The sequence below is a fragment of the Mus caroli genome, chromosome 15, assembly GCF_900094665.2.
Source record: "Mus caroli chromosome 15, CAROLI_EIJ_v1.1, whole genome shotgun sequence".
NCBI lineage: Eukaryota > Metazoa > Chordata > Mammalia > Rodentia > Muridae > Mus > Mus caroli.
Genome location: NC_034584.1, coordinates 1,840,612 through 1,860,828, shown reverse-complemented (window position 1 = coordinate 1,860,828; position 20,217 = coordinate 1,840,612). Strand labels below are relative to the sequence as shown.

Here is a 20,217-nt window from a genome sequence, read left to right as displayed (position 1 = left end):
ATGGTTTGAGTGTGTCATGTCCCTTAAAGGTATATGTATGGACACTTGGTCCAAATGGTGGCACTATTTGGAAAAGTTGTGGAACCTTTAAGAGGTAGTGACTCAGTGGGGAATGGATCACCGGGGTCTGACCTAAAAATTTTAAATACCAGCCCTGCTTCCTTCCTTCCTTCCCCTTTGTCCTGTTCCACCAGGGTGTGAGACATGATAAGTCCCAACAGCACACTCCTGCCAGGGTGGAACTACTGCCATTACGCCTTCTCTGCAATGATGGGCTGCATCCTGTCAGCCTGGGAACTCAAATAAACTCCTCCTTCCTCCCTCGAGTGGCTTCTTGTCAAGTCTTTAGTCATGGCCACAAGACTAATAATCAACGCACACCACCACCTTTTAGTTTACGATTGAGAGCCAGGTATTCAATTAATATCTCAACTGTAGCCACAAGCAGCTAAACTCCCTGAGTAACTGCACAGTTGCCCTTAGCACACTTGCTGCAGTCTTTAGAGGCTGTGCTCCGTTTCAGCTGTAGCCACAGGCAGCTAAACTCCCTGAGTGACTGCACAGCTGCCCTTAGCACACTTGCTGCAGTCTTTAGAGGCTGTGCTCCGTTTCCTGCTCTCTAGGCAATGTGAATGACTGCTCTTCTTTCCAGGTACTTGAGCACGTCTGCAGTCCCAAGGCTGTGAATCACTGACAATCTCTGTCACGTCCCATTGCGTACTATCTTCTCTTAAATCATTTCTTGTTGTTTTCAGGACCCTTCACTTTCTCAGTATGTGTTTTGTATGTACAATGCATAATACCTGGTAATAAACAACTGCTATTCATATTCTCTAATATTCTCTAATATAAATTTTAATCATATAATACATATAATAGTGTGTGTGTGTGCATGTGTGCATGGTGTACACTTGTGCTGATGTGTATGTGCAGGCATTAGGACAGCATCCTCCTTTATTGCTGTCGATGTTATTTTCTTGAGACAGGTCTTTTCTGAGCCTGAAAAATGCAGGTTTTGTAAGGGTAGTTGGCCAGTGAGCTCCTGGGATCCACTATCTCTCAGTCAACAAAGCAGGGATTACAGGCACACATGTGCAGCTTTTAAACGAGTGCTGGAGATTTGGACAAAGGTCCTTACGCTTATTCAGCAAGCATTCTTATCAACTGAGTCATCTCCCCATCTAACTCACAAACTTTTTATTGCTATTTTAGAGTTCATTTCTTATACTTAGGAGAGCAAGTTTACTGTATCTTGCACATACACCAGAAGTGAAACTCCATACATCCTGTTCTTGCTGTCTCACTTAAGCACATCAAAGGCAACTCAAGAGACTGACCTAAACCATCTAGGTTGTTATTTAGTCCAATTATTTTTCTTTATACCACATGCATAATTGCGTGGGCCTTAAACATATTTCTCATTTTTCCATTGCACTTGGACACAGCAAAGAGACTTGTGAGTTATATGAGCAAACGCTAACAGTCACTGAGCGGACTGCAGTGCCAGTTACGTGACCTTCATTACTGTACTGGACCCTCACCAGAACCCCAGGTGGCACTAGTTATTATCTCCACGTCATAAATAAGAGAGCTGAAGATTAAAGAAGCTACCTTCCCGAATGTAGCTAATGCTGCAGCTACAAGGGTCGGGTAGGATTTGAAGGCACCAAGTGTAACATCAGAGCCTCATGCTAAGCCACACTTGGTCCTATTTCCTCACAAGGCGTCCTTTTCAAAAGGCCACGTAAGTTTTTGTGAGTATACTCCATGATGTACTTCAGAGGTTATACATGATATTCATGTACACACATGAAACTGCCTAGTGATCCACATCTCAGAACATGTCCACTACATTACAGAAAATATGCTGTATGTAAAGACCCAGACTCCCTAAAGCCAGGGGTGGGGGTGGGGTGGCTCCATCAGGAGAGTGCTTGCTGCACAAGCCTGAGGGCCTGAGTGCAGTTCCTCTGCACACACATAAACCTCAAGCACAGCACAAGCTTTTGAAATATCACCACTGTGGAGACAGACAGGAGGATCTCTCGGATGGACTGGCCAGCCAAGGCTATCGGCCAACCCCAAATTAAGTCTCATACCATCTTGACAAAGCACAAAGAGTGCATAGTGCGAGTGTGCTTTACAAAGTTTGCTTTTATACTCATTAAAGGCGTGGCGGTCAAACCACAGGTTTTTTTTTTTTTTTTTTTTTTTTTTTTTTTTTTTTTTTTGGTTTTCCGATCAGAGTTTCTCCCTGGAGCCCTGGCTGTCTTGGAACTCACTCTGTAGACCAGGCTGGTCTGTGCTCGAAGCTTAACTACGAGTTAAATGTTCAATTAAAGGAAGGCGGTAACCTCTGATTCCAGCCAAATCATACAGAAATAAGTAAGCCTAGACCACTGTTAGAGCCTTTTTGGGCTTTGAGAGGCCTTTGCAACCAGTTCTTATACAATATAGCCTTGGCTGGCCTGGAACTTACTACATAGACCAGGTTAGCCTCAAAGTCCAATCCACCTGCCTCTGACTCCTGAGTGCTGAGATTACAGGAACCACCGAGACCAGCTCCTTCATAGCCTGCAGCTCACAGAATTCCTCGATGAGAAGACATCTACCTGAGCACTGTTTAATTCTAGGTGAAAGGCTTCTAATAACGTGGGAACCGTGTGGCCACCCTCCCCCTCATTACTCAGACTACCTCCTTGTTCGTCTCAGATTTTTGTCAGTATCGTTTTACCATGTTTTCTATTCTTGAGAGTTTCTTGCATGAAATACAATCCCATCCACCCCATTACCCTCCTGCAGCACCCCTCACCCCCTAACAGGTTCCCTCCCAATTTTTCCTCCCTCCTCTTCTCCACAGCCCAGTAGGTCCAATCAGAGCTGCCCATGTGAGCATGGTTGTTAGACTGCACAGGAGGGTGGGCAACCTGCCAGCTCTACCCCAACTTTATGATGCATCAGCACAATTCTGGGTAGTTTCCCAAGAAATCACAAACCTCGGTTTTTAAATGTATTGTACTTTTTATACACATATGAAACATTCCTTCATTCCTTTAGACCAAAAGATTCTCTCTATAGCATACTTGCTTAAAGACTGAATGTTATACAGTTATAGGAGATATTATAGTTACTCAGTAGCACCTTTATTGGTAGGTATTAGAAACTGGGTTTTAACCAGTCCTTTTTTCCAAGTGAAGGAAGACCACAAGTTCTTTCACCCAGGCCATAGCTACCTGGAACAAAGAAAAATATGCAATCCAAATAAGCCAAGCCATTGTCTAGTTGACTCTGTATAACTTCTATGGCAGGGTCCAACTGGCATAAGCCTATCAGATTCCTCTTTGTAGAATCTGAAAACAGGAAACTCAAGAGTTGAAACTATGTAGAGAAGCAAACTGATAAAATAAGAAAAGTAAGTAGTAATAAGATACAGTAGAGAAACTCACTGCCTGTGGTACTTTGAATAAAAAAGGCCTCCAGCCTCCCCCTTCTCAGAGGAGAAGAGAGGGCATATGTGAAGTGATGTGAGGAGGGGATATAAAGTGATAAATAAATAATTAATGGGAAAAATGGCTCCCAAAAGCTCGTATATTTGAATGCTTAGTCATAAGAGAGTTGCATTATTTGGAAAGATTAGAAGGATTAGAAGGCATAGCCTTGTTGGAGTGGGTGTGGCCTTGCTGAAAGAAGTATGTCATTGGAGGGAGGGCTTTGAAGATTCAAAATCCAAACTAGATCCACTCATTGCATTGGTCGTAACTCTCTAAATGCCTCCAAATGCTGTATACCTGGGACATGCTAGTAAAATATTAATGTATATTAATAAAAATTATAGTATTTATATAAGAAATTATTGAAGATTTCAGGGTTTTTTTTTTCCCTAGGACATTTCTTTTCTTGATTTTTTTTCCTGGTTAGATTCAAATCATAGGTTTTAGATGGTTGGTATATTTCATATTCTCTAACATAAAGGCCATAAAATGTCAATTCATCCCATTATTGTTTGGACTAAGTTAAAGTGTTTATGAAGAATTGAAGTTTATATGATTTATTAAACTAATAATTTTGAAATGAAAAAAAATACCATAGAAAGCACTTCACATACACATTGTGCACTCTCACACGCTTGCACTCACTCTCTCTCTCTCTCTCTCTCTCTCTCTCTCTCTCTCTCTCTCTCTCTCTCTCTCCCTCCCTCCCTCCCTCCCTCCCTCCCTCCTTCCTTTCCTCCCTCTCTTTCTCCCCTGCAGCTCCTCCCCTCTTCTTTCTTTGTGCCTATGAATCAGAATGTAGCTCTCAGCTACTGCTCCAGCAACCTGCCTACATGGTACCGTACTCTCTGCCATGATGGTAAAGGACTAAACCTCTGAGATGTAAGTAAGCCCCCAACTAAATGCTTTCTCTTATTAGAGGCACATTGGTCTCTTCACAGCAATAGAGCAGTGACTACAGAGGCCTATAAAGACTGGTTCCCTTTTCTGTCTCTAACCTCCCCTCTGACTTGGCCCCTTTCCATGGTGTGCTTTAATCATATTTTGACCATACTCCTTGCTATTCCTCAGATACACTAGGCATACATCTCTTTAGGGCATTGGTGTTGTTATTTCCTCTGCCTGGACTATTCTTTTCCCAGATAATCATATTATAAATGCCCTATGCTTAAAGGCTCATCTAGATTACTTTCTTTGATTCTAATATATCACAAGATTCCCTTGCTCACATAGCCTAGATATTATTATTATTGTCTAACTATTTCAACAATTCAGTGTACACAAATCTCAGTCACCTTTAGCTTTCTGCCAAGCACATTATTTCTCTAAATTTTTATCAAATCAACTTTCAGATTGCTTTTGTTTCCACCAAACTTTGATAGATCCTTCGAAGAAAATCATCAAAGCAAATTGATATGGCCCACATTCACACAGTCAAATATATAGTGAACACACATTAGCTGCTACAGGTTGTGCATATAGCAATGAAGGACACAAAATGTCTACTTATACAGAACCTACATTCTAATATGAAAAACGACATGAAATGAGTAATTGAATAAACATGATTGCTGTAAAGAAAATGTACAGAATCAGAAGTCTAAAAGTACCAGGGGAATCCGTCTGTCTTAGTAGTTACAAAAGACTTGCCTGAAATGGTATTATTTGGACCATTATGGAAAATAAAAATCAACTTGCCACATGGAAATCTGGAAAAAAAAATATAAGTAGAGAATGCAAGAGCAGAAATGAATAAATTTGATACTATTTATAGGGAAAAATACAGTCCAGCCTGAGTTAAGCACAGCAGTAAAGGGATAAAGTGAAAAGAGACGTCCAGGGCCCTGACATTTAAAAGTAGCACACATATTTAGTCGTAGTGTACTAATACTTTGAAACAATTACAGGCATATTATAACATCAGGATAAATTTGTGAAATCCACTAAGAATCCTTTTAAGAAGAAGGAGAAATAGAAGTATCAAATGCTTAAATTTTAAGATAAGACTAGCTTTGAATAATTTCTCACTAACAAAGTATTTTCTAGAGGTAGGAGATAGCCTGTTTGGTAAGTTACCTGCCACACAAGCGTGAAGACCTGAGTCAGAGCCCCGAAATACTGCTTGCTCTGCCTGCTCTCATCAACCCCTGGCTTCGGTGCTCTCTCCTCGGGCATTGCTTTTAAACCCTCTTAAGTAACAGCATTTTAACACTAGATCTAGGGGTGATTTTAAATAACAAAATCAACAGAAAGCACACAACTATAAAACAGTGTCCAATACCACGAAGAGATTAACAATTATAGTAGTATCAGCTGAAACAATGGTAGACCACACCCTTGTTTGAGATCAGCTGAGAATATACTCATCAGAGGACTCGCTATTCTTGTCCCCCTGTGATTATCCACCAACAAAGGACAGACTGCAGGTAAAATACATTTAGTGAAAGGGATTGGAATTCACATGGGGGCAGAAGTAGTGGATGGTAACTGATCAAAATTTTATAAGTATGCGAAAAATACATTTTACTAAATAGGTAAACTTAATATGCAGATAAGACAAGCACATATAGGAGACAGGAAACTGAATTGGTGATAGTGCTCAGACCGAAAGGTCTAGTATGGTCCTACTAGGCAAAGGAGAAGGTATAAATATGCCCTAAAATAAATCCTAATCTGGTCAGAGTTTCAGCAGTGTAGTAGCATGCTTGGCCCAGGGAGTGGCACTATTTGATGTAGGTGTGGCCTTACTGGAGGAAGTGTGTAACTGTGGGGTGGACAATGGGACCCTCTTTCTAACCACACAGGAGCCAATCTTCAGAACATTCAGCTCCTCCAGCCATGCCTGTCTGGATGCTGCCATGCTTTCCACCACAATGATAATGGATGGAACCTCTGAACCTTTGAAGCAAGTACCAATTAAATGTTGTTCTTTATAAGAGTTGCTGTAGTCGGGGTGTCTCTTCACAGCAATAAAACCCTAACTAAGACAAGCAGATATCACTTACTGAAATTATATAGTTATGGGGATTAAACCACAAATCCACTTCCGGTATTTAAGCTGCTTATTTACACAGAAGCTTCTAATGAAGTCAGAAAGAACCAAACATCTATGTACACAAGACTAACTGGAACAGCAGGAAGGTGCTGACGCTTTGAGATGGTGCACACAACACTGGATAAAGGTCGCTTCCAAAGCAAATTTACACAATGGTGCAGCATCTACTAGTACAAGAAACTTACAGGGTTTTACTGTACCAACTACAGTTACCCACTTCTAGTATCCCCTGTACACCCATAGAACAGTGCTTCTTAACCCCCACCCCCAATGCTGTGACCCTTTATTACACTTCCTCAGGGTGTGGTGACCCCCAACCATAAAATTATTTCATTGCTACTACATATTTTTACTATTGTTGTGAACAGTAATTTAAATATCTGATATGTCATCTCTGTGAAGGGGTCATTCAAACCCCTCAAAGGGGTCATGACCCACAGGTTGAAAACCTGTACTAGAAAGTGAATTTTTCTGAAATATGTACAAAGTCACAGTTTTAATCTTCCAAGTTTGACTTCTGGATAGAGGAATAATTAAATAAATGTACTAACTACATTTTCATTCATTTCACACACGTCAGAAAATTAGAAGTCAACAGAAATTAACATCAATGTCACAGAATAATTTTGACCAAATAAAAGATAAAAAATAAACCTCGTGATCATAGCAAGTTGTCTTGTCTTGGTTTTCATTGATTCTTTGTGAATTTTATATCCTCTCATCTCCCCATCCCTTCATATCTACCCTCCACCATTGCAACCTCCCTGCAAAAGAAAATACGTTAAAATACACACACACACACACACACACATGTTGTCATGGAAGCTGTAGTGTGTCACAGTGTGTCACACAGTATATCCTTTTGTCCATACATCTTTACATGTATGGGTTCATTGCAATGAGTCATTGGTCTGGTTTGAGGCCTCAGGCTTCTGGTACACTATCAATACTGGATCCTCATTGGAACTCCTCTCAGATATCCTGTTGTTGCTCTGTGTCATAGAGGTCCTGGTGCTTTAGATGTGCAGGACAGGCCTCTTCACTTGTTCCAGCAGATCATAGACTGAGTAGATGCTGGGGTAGCCAGCTCAAAGCCCTGGATCTGGACCTTGTGGGGAGCTGAGTTGGTCAGCCCACCAGCTCTCCTGGGCCAGCCTCACCAGGCCAGGCTCTCCAGCACTGCTCTGGCTAGCTCACCCAAGGCCACAGATGACAAGGAGAAGGGTCAGTGTTCCCCACTGTCATGCCCTAAGGGCTGGGGGCTGGCTCACCAGGGCCAGCTCTAATGTGCTGCCCAGGGGAGGGAAGTGAAGATCTGGCTCTCCTGAGTGCTGCAGCCAGTGAGGGGAAGGGTTAGCTTTCCTGCTGTCATGACTCATGCCTCAGGTGGAGAGAAGAGAGGCAGAAGAGGGCAACTCTCCTTCACCCATGCGCCTTGGCTTCTCTTTTTGTCTTTGTTTGTTTGTTTGTTGTTTGTTTTCAAGACAGGGTTTCTCTCTGTAGCCCTGGCTGTCCTGGAACTCACTTTGTAGACCAGGCTGGCCTCGAACTCAGAAATCCGCCTGCCTCTGCCTCCCAAGTGCTGAGATCAAAGGCGTGCGCCACCACTGCCTGGTTCCTTGTCTTCTCTTTAATGATAAATCTGCTTATTTTAATGATAAGTCCACAAAATATGCAAATGGAAAAACATAAATAGAATTCACTCCTTCCCTTGAATTAAACCCAACCCCCTCTCTCATAAGAAAAACCCCCCTTATCAAATTTATTCAAGGAACATGCTAGCAAGATGGCTCTGCAGTAACAGTGCCCCCCCCCCCGCCCCAAGCCTGATGACCTGACTTTGATCCCTGAAATCTATAGGATGAAAAGAAAAAACAAAATCCCACATGTTGCCCTCTGACATCTACATGTGAACAATGGCATGAATCTGTACAAAATTATCCTGGTAAATATTGGTAATAGCACTCTCTCAGTAACACTTTATAGAATAAATTGAAACTTTGAATCTGCTTCTGTGTCTGTTCCAGGTTCTGTGCATGCAGTGGGATGGGCACTCAGCTCCCCTAACAGGGATCCACATTTCTGGAGGAGTGAGGTAGACACAGAGCAGTCTGGAGTGAAGATATTTATTATATTATGACATGGGATGATGCAGAACAGGCCACGACTAGAAAACTGCTGCCTCTGACTAGTCTGAAGCATTAAATTTCAAAATTAAAATGTAACCTGGGCCTATCTGGAGAATTTAAAAATGTAAGAGAATCCATCCTTGTGATTACTGAAGACTTTCACATCTATCAGATGAATATGCAAACTCTAAGAAGATTAATAAATTACATCCAGAAACTTACAATACAAAATACACATACACTAATGTAACATATATCTCAGCAGAACATTAGAAATATGATTAATGAAATGGAAAATAGAGGGGAAAATGCATGAGCCGCTCAAAAGCCCGAAGCGCTGATTTCTGGTTACGTGCACACGCTTTCTGTGTGACTCTCACCAGTGTGACAGAGCATCAAACAGTCTGTTGCTACTATGCCGCTTATCCACAGGGTAGTAACCATGCATCTCATGAAAAGTAAGTGCTCTGCCTCTTAGGTAGACTGTGAGTGCTTCCAAGCCTCTCTCAACAATGTTCCCAGTGTAACTACTGACAACAGAAAAAGCTGGGAACTGGAAAGTCTATTCCTTCTTTGGAATTCACAATAATCCTTCCATTCACAAATTCCTTACAAATACTATAGCAGTAAATTTTCTAATACAGTGGTAGCAAATTCAAGTTAGCCCTTGCAGGTGTGCCAATCTTTTGTCTACATTGCTCAGCACACCTCTGCTCTGAGCCCAGCCACTTACAATGCCTTTGTTTGAACAGAGCTCCTAGTGAAAACACACCCAGCATCAGGACTGTCTTTTCTACCTTGTCATCTTTTGATCCATAAAGATGTTCTCTGTTAAATTAAAGCACTGTTCTTCCTGCTGCTGGCCTTTGCTGATGGTACCACACACTAGCCACGATACCACCTGACTGACCTCAGAGTAACTCTTTCATTTTTAAGAATATTATGTTTTTTATCTTTTTAATGTATATTCTGTTCTATGACGTTTTGAAAAGGGAGAGAGTTGATACAATTATTTAACATACAATTGTCTTTAGTACTCAAAGTCCTATAAACGTGGTATGACTTGCTCCCCTTAATTTACAGAGCAAAATCTGAGAGAAGCTACAGGACCAGTCCCAAACTTGATGGCAGTAATCCTCCCAAGACAGTACAGTGTGTAACATAGCTCTTCCAAGGCCACAGTGCCTTCTACAACGACCTCAACAATGTCTTACTTAATTTTCCTCTAGTCCTTCTGGGTACTTTTTTCTGAACTCGGAAATCAGAGTAGGGTTTTTTTTTTTTTTTTGGGGGGGGGGGGGTTGTTTTGCAACAGGGTCTCACTCTGCCACCCTGGCTGCTTAGAACTCACTATTGTACACCAGCTGGCCTTGAACTCAGAAATCTACGTGCCTCTGCCTCCTGACTATGCCATGACAGCTGGCCTGAGCAGGTGTTTGGATTTTTTTGTATGTATGTGTGTTAATTCTTTTAGGCCCATAGTGTGTGTGTGTGTGTGTGTGTGTGTGTGTGTGTTAATTCTTTTAAGCCCACAGAAAATGGAAAATGTCTGAGCACTTAAAAGACACTAATATCACAGTTTCTATCCACTCCATTTGTCCTACCTGCTCCATAAGACTTCTGAAAACAGAGAGAAGCATAGAAGAAATGCTAAGAGGGACCAGGAAGTAACACCGTGGTGTGCTGGGGCTGTAAAAACAAGCTCTTCCCTCAAACACAAGAAGCAGTCACCATTCTTACTTTAGTCCATCTCATCATTTCAGTAACCAGAATTATAAAACTCTTAAGACAGAAGATTGTGAGTAGGGAGAGAAAGAACAGAGAAAAGAGAAGGGTGGGGGGTGGGGGGAAGAGGAGAGGAGAGGACAGAAGGACAAAGATCCAGGTAGAGCAGAGAGGTCTTAGCTCTGAGATGTTTACCTTGAAGGGTTCTGGTCTCTAGAGCAAAGGATGGCATGTTGTTAGCCAATCTAGTGAGTATTTTAGACTTTGTGAGCAGGATAGTTTCTGTCACACCTACTTAGCTCTACCATTGTGTCACAAATCAGCCACAGACGTGACAGAAGCAGATAAGCATGGCTCTGTCACTATAAAACATTTACTTTCAAACACAAGCAATGGTTTGGTCGCCAATCTCTGCCTGGCCTAGCTACTGATGGGTTAGCCAAATGTCCTCTTAACTTCACATGTTCTTATCTGCCTAAAAAAACTAGAAGCAGTTATTACAATGCAGCATGTATCATTTATGGAAATTCATGGAGGTCTTTTTCAACTGTCACCACATGTGTTTAAGGAATTCGTGGCAGGGGCCACACGGGGTCAGGGATGTTAAGAGCCTATGAGGAAAACAGCTGTCAAAAGGTTACACTGCTCAAAATGTCACTGCCCCAGTGCTGCAAAGGAAGAGGACTTACCATGTCACCACCCAACAAAGCTGCCCATAGACAGAGAACAAGATAAACTAGGAAATTCACCACAACAGTGACTCTAACTCTTTCTATTTCCTCTTTGCATTAGGCAGATATGCATGCATACACACAGAGACACGCACACATGTACAAACACACCTACAGATTTGTATGGAACACAAAAGTAAAGCAAAAAGAAAAGAACGGCTTCTCACCACCACTTCTATTTTGAAAATTCAATCAATGCTTCCAGGTAAGACCTTTCTTGCCTAAATATACAAACATTTAAAAAGCAAAGGAGCTATTTTCCAACAGTTAAGGTGAAGCAAGCAATGAAGAGCTTCAGTCCTAACAGATCCCTCTCGCTCTTGTTCACGCCCTTGTTCATTTCATAGGTGATCCTTCCCACAGCTCAACAATGGCACCACTTAGTTCCTCCATCTGGGGCTCACAGGATGCTTGGCACCCAATAAGTCAGTCTGTGGTCTCTCCCAATTCCTGCAGTCTATCTCCTAATTCAACTTCGGTCTGGAACAGACTGAAAAGACACAGCCCTATTACAGCTGTTGGATAGGAAACAGTAAAAGATAAAAACTTGGTTTAAAGTCACTGTGGTTAATAAATGACCAAAGTCTGATTCAGCCAGTTTAAAGGCAGCCTTAACAACATGGAACTAAACTAGCACAAGGAAGGAAGCAAGGTGAATAGCTCAGGGATTACACAGGGCAGGGTGAGATAATGCCCAACAGTGAGACAAAGAACAGCTGGTGACCAAGCCAAGTAAGTTCGATAACATGCTCACTCACCAGACGAAAGGGCACAATGCTTAGTTACTTTGCTCCCGACTGTATTTCTAATTTACTACAATTCAGTGAGCTATTTAGTTAATGGCATATTTAATAAATATTATAGGTCACTTTTTCTGGGCGAGGATAAAAAAGGTCTCTACTATTCTTCTAGAACTTTCTAAAGTACTTTTTGGGGAAAAGGTCATGAGAAAAAGATTCCAATGTAAATTCCATGGTTTAAAGAGGGATGTGACATGTAATGACCAAGTATCTTCTCAAAATGGGTGATAGGCAAACAGGAGATTCTCCCAAGGAATGTATATAACCTGAGACCTAAACGACAAGACGGGACAAACATGAAAATTTGAAGAAAGTCCATTCCAGACAAAGGCAAAAGCCCAAGGCAAGACTAAGCACGTCATGTTCAGAACATAGAAAGTCAAACCAGTACGGTTACAGTGTAAGGAGAAAGGAAGTAATTATATTAGGGAAGTAGGCCAAATCATGGCCACAGAAAACCTACCAGGCTAGGGTTAGAGGTGTTCATCTAATGTAGTGGTGGTGAAGAATTCATAGCTTTATCAACACTGACATGACTTACATTTCTAAAAGGTGTCCAGTCAAGGGAGCAGAATAAGCTATCAGGATATAAAAACATGCACAATGAGACCAATACAGGTTTCTTAAAAAATCAGGGACGAGATAACTCCCAATAAGACCAGGATAACTGCAGTGAAAACTGAAAGTGGATAAAAGAGTATATATGGTATAAGAAACCCCACTTTGGCTGGGCCTGAGGAGTGAAAGAAAGGCATCTAGAAATGATGTCCAGTGGTTATGTGGACAACAGAGCCGGAGGTGAGAGCTTCCTGGCGAACCCTACTGGGATCTCAAGTAAACAAGACAGGGTCGGGGCAAAGGGGAGAAGGAAAATACAGGCCTATGGGATGCTGCCAACAGCTATGCAAATGAACTTAGATGACCATTATCATGAGAAACTTCTCAGTGATACCGATGAAATCAGTGTGTCTTGGAAAGAGGCCATGATCGGGGGCTTGGGTGAGGGGTGATCCCCAGGCTCTTTCCTATGTGCTATTCTCCCACAAGTCAAAGCATGTTCCACACAGCCTTAACCCTCACCACTTGCTCCAGAATTTCACCAAGTCTCATCTGGTCAATGTCAAGGGGTAAGAGCCTTTCTCTCAGCATTACAAATGGGGCCTCACTAGTCTATTACAACAGTAGCAACCAGAACTGCATGGCTACAGAAACAGAGTGAGCTATCAGACAGGCAGTGACTTATAAGCAAGTGGGGCAGAAAGCTCTGAGAAGGTGAGTAAGCCAGAGAGCTGATTCATGGTTTGAGGCTGAAGTAACTGGGGAAATGGCAGTGCCTTTCACCTATATGGGAAAGCAGCAGATCCCTGCGTAAAACTCCCATGTTCTACTTGGTAAGTTTGATGCTTTTTATGCATCCAAGTAGGTGCGAAGAGACACTTACAGAGCTGGGGTTCAACACGGTATCAGGCATGCCAGCAAGCTAAAAAAGGGACACGTGGAAGGAACGGGTAACACGGACACCAGGAGATAATTAGGGAAAATGTCCCTGAGAACTAAGAAGGGATGAGTCCAGTGCATAAGTGGAGGGGAGAGAGCTTTCATGAGAATTTGGTATTCATTACAACAGCTCAAAGACAAATAATCTACAGATAACATTCCAAGGACATGAGAGTAAGGAATCCACGCACTACACTGATTGCATCCACTCTTTTGTGAGACGTGAGGCAAAACCATTGACTTCAAATGCCCTGAAGCTTGGAGTCAGAGGATGTGCGTCCCACGGTGAAAACATACTCAAGTTCACTTTGGCTGGTATACTTTCCTAACTAACCTTCAGGATAAATTCTAGTTACACTTGGCCTTCACACTCATACAAACCCATGCCACAATAACAAAGCCGCTTAGCTAGCTATGCAAGTGTCACCATCTAGTGGTTGAAACTACATACCAATTTTAAAATGTTGGGAGCGACTATACCCTTTACCCTTTACCTTAGGAAGACAAATCCGAGTTAGAAATAAGTCTACAAAAAAAAAAAATTGAAGAAAGTAACTTCTAAAAAGCTTAGCATTATTATAAACCAATACCATAAAAATCCTAATACATAATATCTCACACACATTTATTTTAGTGCAATATAACTTGTTCTGAAATCTTTCAATAACCTTTAAGATGTATGTCATCATTTATATATGAGGAAACCTGAAATTGGTAGAGAAGTTAATGACCTGCCCAAAATTTATCCAGAGAGAAATGATAATTACAGTAAGATCTGAACAGAGGTAAAATTACTTCAATGTCCACACTTGTAACCATTATAGTCAACTGCCCATCTAAAAAGCATCAGGCATCCTTAGGGCTGGACACAGAAGGAGGCCTTTTGTCATGAAGAATCATTAATACTATGAAGAGAAAATTCAAGTGGCAAAATAAGTCTAAAGCAGTCTTGCCACCATCAAACAGGCAGTAGAAGACGGTATCGAAGAATGAAGCCTTCTCTGGGGGAGAGATGACAGTAACGTATTTGGACAAGACCAGATTAATGTGTTCAAACAATGCTACATGCGCAATAAAGCTCAGTGAGGAAATAGGAATTTAAAAAACAAGAGAAACTCACAGGGACATAAAAACAAGTAACTTAGTATGTAAAGTGACTTGAAGACAGCAGAAATACCAAAAGGAAAAACAAAGGGCTGTGAGGGGGGAGGGAGGGAGGGAGGGAGGGAGGAGGGAGGGAGGGCAGGTGGGCCAGCAGGCGGGCAGGCCTCAGAGTGCTGCTGCCCAGCAGCCTGCCTACCAGAGAGAGCGGAGAACAACTGGTGTGCAGAAATCTGAAGGGCAGGAAAACACACTGGACAAGGTCCTCACACAATTATAAAAGAATTACAGGGATGAGAGGCCGGGAGACAGCTCAGTTGGGAAAATGCTTGTTTTGAGTAAGTCTGGTTCCACACTCACACAGACAAATATGCATGCACAGCCACACACAAACATATACACGCATACACATACTGTTGGGGAAAAAAAGGCCAGTGTAGCTCAAGGACATGCTAAGGATAAAGGTGACTGACAGGGAGAAGCTGGGTTGTGTGGCTGCTTCTCACTTCAATTTCACTGCTGCTCCTTACATTGCATATCATTCAACGTAATCCAATTACATTCAATATCTTCAGGCATTTTTCAAACCACTAATTCTACCTTTGTTTGGTTTTAAATAGCCAAATTACTTAATTCTACTAGATCCCTTTAATTCTGTTTACTTTCCAAAAGCTATGTATACATTATTCTGAAACAAATGCTAACAGAAAAGAAAAAACTTCATGATCCTAACGTAAGCCTCTGACGGAGCTGATTTTAGTGGCATGACTCAGGGGTTTACAACACAGGCAGAAACCATGAGCGACTTTGTTATCTCTGAGGTTGTTATCTTTCCTTGACCACAGAGCATCCTAAGGGACTGTCCTGGCAGGAACCAATGGCCTTTTCCTCCTCACACTTGTGCAGTTCTGAGAAAAGGCAACGCAACGGTGTTAATGAACTGTAACAGGAGCTGACGGAGAGCTCTAAAGACAGTTCAGTAGATATTTTAAAAGTAATCTTATAAATGAAAAACTTAACATTGGTTTCTTGTAAAACACAATCTGCAAAATTCTCCAAGAGAAAACCCCCTTTTTTTTAATTTATTTATTTTATGTATGTCAGTACACTGTAGCTATCTTCAGACACACAAGAAGAGGGCATTGGATCCCATTACAGATGTTTGTGGGCTACCATGTGGTTGCTGGGAATTGAACTCAGGACCTCTGGAAGAGCAATCAGTGCTTTTAACCACTGAGCCATCTCTCCAGCCCCAAGAGAAAACCCTTTATGCCTAAAACACCACAAACAACAATACGCACACTAGCATTACACTATTATGATCTTAGCTGATGTTAGTAAGGCACGAGAGCTCATGCCTAGATTCCCAACACTCAGCAGACTGAAGAAGTACTGACCTGAGCTGGAGATCAGGATCCTGGCCATGTGCAACCCAGTCCCTAAAACCAAAAGCTGAGCTTGGTGGCACACACTTTTCCCCCCAGCTCTTGGGACAGAGGCAGGCAGATCTCAATGAGTTTGAGGGCATGTTCTAGGGCAGTTCAAGCTATATATACACAATGAAGCCCTGTCTCAAAGCAAACAAACAAAGTTACACTTCCATAAGGATCTATAAGTAACTAATGCTTGCTAGAAGAGGTAAAGACATTTTCTTTAGTAACATAGCCACTAAAGTAACCCATGTGCCTATAGCCATCCACCCCATGCACCCATGGAAACCCTAATGAAATTCACTGGGTCAGCAAAGGGTGGAGGGAAGAGAGGCCGCAGGAAGGGGACTATGACCACAATACATTACATACACTATTTACACATAGGACAATGAAGACAATGAAACCCATTAGTATGTATAGTTAATACATGATAATAAAAGGTTTAGTCTAGGCATACAGAATACATCAACTTTAATACAGACAGGACATTTGTCAATGTAAAAAGTTACACTAGAATAGTGGATGGTGGCACCTGCCAATGACCACAGCGCTCAGGAGGGACAACCAAGATCACAAGTCCCAACAGCCTGAGCTCCATAAGACCTTGGCACCTTGTCTCAAACACTGAAAAGACAAAAAAATAAAAAATCTTTCCTACTCAAGATTTCTTCTATTAACGTATATTCCATACTTAGACTTTACTAGGCTAGGGGTGTAGCCTGCTTAGGAAAGGGCTTCACCAGCACTGCTGCACCAGATAAAGCTAGACTCAGTGGCTCACACCTGTAATCCTCGTCCTTGGGAGGTAAAGACAGGAGGGCCAAAAGGTTGAGGACAACCTGGGTTGTAGGAGCCGGTTTTCAAGAGACTGTCTCTTACAGGCACCACTAATTAAGTAATTAATTAATTAAGGTCCATTTTTATTGTCCTCTAATCTTGTTTTCCAGCTATGAAACATTTGTCTGTTCTCCATTGACTTGTGAAGACATTTCATTCCCATGGAAATATCTAAACAAGGTAAAGAGAAAGGAACTAGGAAATCAAGGGGAAATAAGGGAAGAAACAGGTCCATTTGTAGAAATTTAGCTAGGGCAGGGCTATGAATAAAAGATGCTATTATCAAGTTCCTGTGTACCCACCACATTTACAAAAGTACTTAAGAATCAACGGTAAGTGGTACAGCAGCATGGCTCTGTAATCCCAGCACTACACAGACTAAGGTGGGGAGGGCAGGTGAGCTCAGCTAAGCTACACAGCAAGACTCTGTCACAAACAGAAGAAAACCCAATGAGAAAGTGAGAGGACAGTGAGTGACAATGTCACCTCCCTAGACGAACATCAGAGAGTAAAATAAAGCACTGTATAGATCTTAATAGAACTATTACAAAATGGCAGTTTTGCAGATGTCTTTTTGACAAATGAAATCAGATATTTAAAACATGAATCTGTGCTGACTAGTTTTATATCAACTTGACACGACAGTAGTTTTCAAAGAGGGAACCTCACTTGAGAACACATACCCACCAGACTGGCCAGTGGGAGAGCCTGTGGTACATATTTTCTTGACTGATGTTTGATGTGGAAGGGCCCAGATCACTATGGGTGGTGCCACCCCTAGGTTGACGATACAAGAGAGCAGGCTGGGCAAGCCAGGAGGAGCAAGCCAGTAAGCAGCACCCTCCATAGTATGGTGTCTGCTTCAGCTCCTGCCTCCAGGTTCCTGTGTGGAGTGGCTGCCCTGACTTTCCTCAATGATGGACTGTTACCTGGAAGAGCAAGAAGAAATAAGCCCATTCCTTCCCAAGTTGCTTTTGGTCATGGCGTTTCATCACAGCAACAGAAACCCTACCTAAGACAACAGATGATTCCATTAGAGATCATGAACCAGAGAAAGTACACTGTCCTCCACTTATAAAAAGAAAAAAGAAAAGAAAAAAATTCTGGGGCTGGAGAGATAGCTCCGCAGTTAAGAGCACTGTCTGAGAGTCCAACTCCCAACAACCACATGCCCTCTTCTGGCATGCAGACATACACGCAGATAGAGCACTCACACATAAAGTAAAGAAAATCTTTTTTAAAAGCCCAAAAGCACACCGTTTGTTTTCAGCCAGCTGAGCCCCTTCATCCTTCAGCTGCTGGCTCCTCTGTTTACAGCCCTCCTGCAGGGTTTCCTTCCTCCGTTTGCTGGCCTGAAGCCAGTTCCCATCCTCGTTCTCAGCTGCATCCTTCTCATCAGCTGCTTCTGCTTCAAACTGCTGGGACGTGGCCTTGGATACCTTCTCGCCAATTCTCCTCTTCCACCCAAAGGAAGCCATTCTGTAAGATTTCAGAAACATAAACTGCAATGAACGTATTCTCATGAGCAGGCGGACGCAGACTACCAGGAGACTCTCAGCGCCTACCTGTGGGCTGAGGTAACAATCACCGAGGACTACTAATTTCAAAGGTGACATCTGGACACTACTGCTAACCTCATCTCCTAATGGGAGTGCTGTGCTCCTGCAGACAAACTCTGAATCCCAACAGGCCCCTGCCAATTCATAAAAACACATGATATGGTGACGCTTGCTCAGAAACACATCAGATGTGGCTGAGAGGAAGCAGACAGTGAAGAAAAACAAGACTGTTTCTTCAAGAATGAACAAATGGGAGAAGGGATGGGACTCGGGGGAAAGAAAGGTGGCAACCCAGACCTTAGGTTAAGAGACTGACAAGACAAAATGGAGCCTAGTGTGCTCTTCTCACTCCTGACTTTAAAACAACACTGAAAGACTACCATATAAAAGACTAAATCACAATACAGACTAGACAGCCAACAGTACAAATAAGCCACTCCTGGATTCTAGTTGTCTTCATAATAGTAGGATTGAACTTCAAAAAACCTTTTCCTTTAAGAACAGCAATGTATTTGCTATGAAACTATATAATACCAACGAATTCTTTCAAAGTCACTAACAATAAGAAGTGGCATGGAGCGGATGACAGAGCTCACTTCAAGTCACTGAGGAAGCTGGGAGACAAGCATGGACAACTCGTTGTGCCTCTTCTCCTTTCACAAACCCTGAAAGCCTCCTTAATAGAAGTTTTTTATGCTTTGAGTGGTTTTTCTTGTCTTTTCGAAACAAGACCTACTATTTATACATACAGCTGTCCTGAAACTCAGAATTATAGCTCAGAGTGGACTCATTATCCTCCTACCTCAGTCTCCCCTATGCTAAAATTACAAGGGTGTGCCACTGCACCTGACTGCAAGAGAGTTTTTAGGAGGTTTAAATACTTAATGACTCAACACAACTATTGGGAAAGTCAAAAAAAAAAAAAACATAAAATGGCTTTGTGGGCCTAGTGTGATAGGTGAACGTTGGAAAAGGAAGAGTAGCCGATAGAACAAGGCAGACACTGGAAGTCTTCAATAGTACTTAGCAATAAGACTAAGAAACCCAGTCATTCATGAACTACACAGCTGGGCTTTAAGATACATGAGAACCCCTACGATTGGGTATAATATCCTAGATGCTGTGTGCATTCAGGAGCATGTAAGGTTTTATCTGTTCTTAAAGGAGTCTGTAACCCTGAAGAGAAAGCAATAAGCTCAGGTCTTTTTGAAATCATCCGACAACAGGCATTATGAGAAGGAGGAAGTAGGGAAGACAGCAGTAAGAGTCAGGCAACACCAAGTTCATCACTCATGCACATGGCTGCAGCGGAGTACAAGTTCCAGGAAGAGAACAGCAACATGTGAGGGTGGCTATCAGTCCCTCCCACAGACAACCCCAAGGTCCTACCATAATTGAGGAATTATAGGTCACAGGCCTGTCACTAAACAAGAGAAAATGTAACAGATCACAGCAATCACAGAGTATCAATCACAGGCTGATATAGGTGAACCATGTGCTCTCCAGAGAGCAGTGAGTTTTGGGAAATCCTGGGTACAAAGTAGAGTATAAATTGTGCTACAGAATGAGGGCTATGGAAGATTCCTCCTTGGCCTCATCATAACACGAGGAAATGTATTTCCTCTGTCTCAAAAATTACTATATACATATGTGTGTATGTGTATGTGTGTGTGTAAACATATAGATACATATATATGTGTGTGTGTATACGTATATATGGATGTATATATACATATATGTGTGTGTTTATATATATACATATATAAATCCATCATCCCAGGGGAAAACAAGGAGGTAAAATGACAGTATGGCTACTATGGACCACAAATCCAGAGGCATAGAGTGAAGACAGTCTGGGA

At 42.0% G+C, this 20,217-nt stretch overlaps 1 protein-coding gene across 4 annotated transcripts in view; it reads right to left on the bottom strand.

Moving 5' to 3' along the window:
• Positions 1–20,217, bottom strand: part of Ttc33 (tetratricopeptide repeat domain 33) — a 34,223-nt gene that overhangs the window by 11,923 nt on the left and 2,083 nt on the right. For all 4 annotated transcript variants that reach the window (XM_021183158.2, XM_021183157.2, XM_021183159.2 and 1 more), the window contains exon 2: positions 18,057–18,278. In XM_021183158.2, the coding sequence (XP_021038817.1) occupies positions 18,057–18,277 (221 nt within the window). In that variant the 5' untranslated portion in view covers position 18,278. The remainder of the gene's footprint in view (positions 1–18,056; positions 18,279–20,217) is intronic.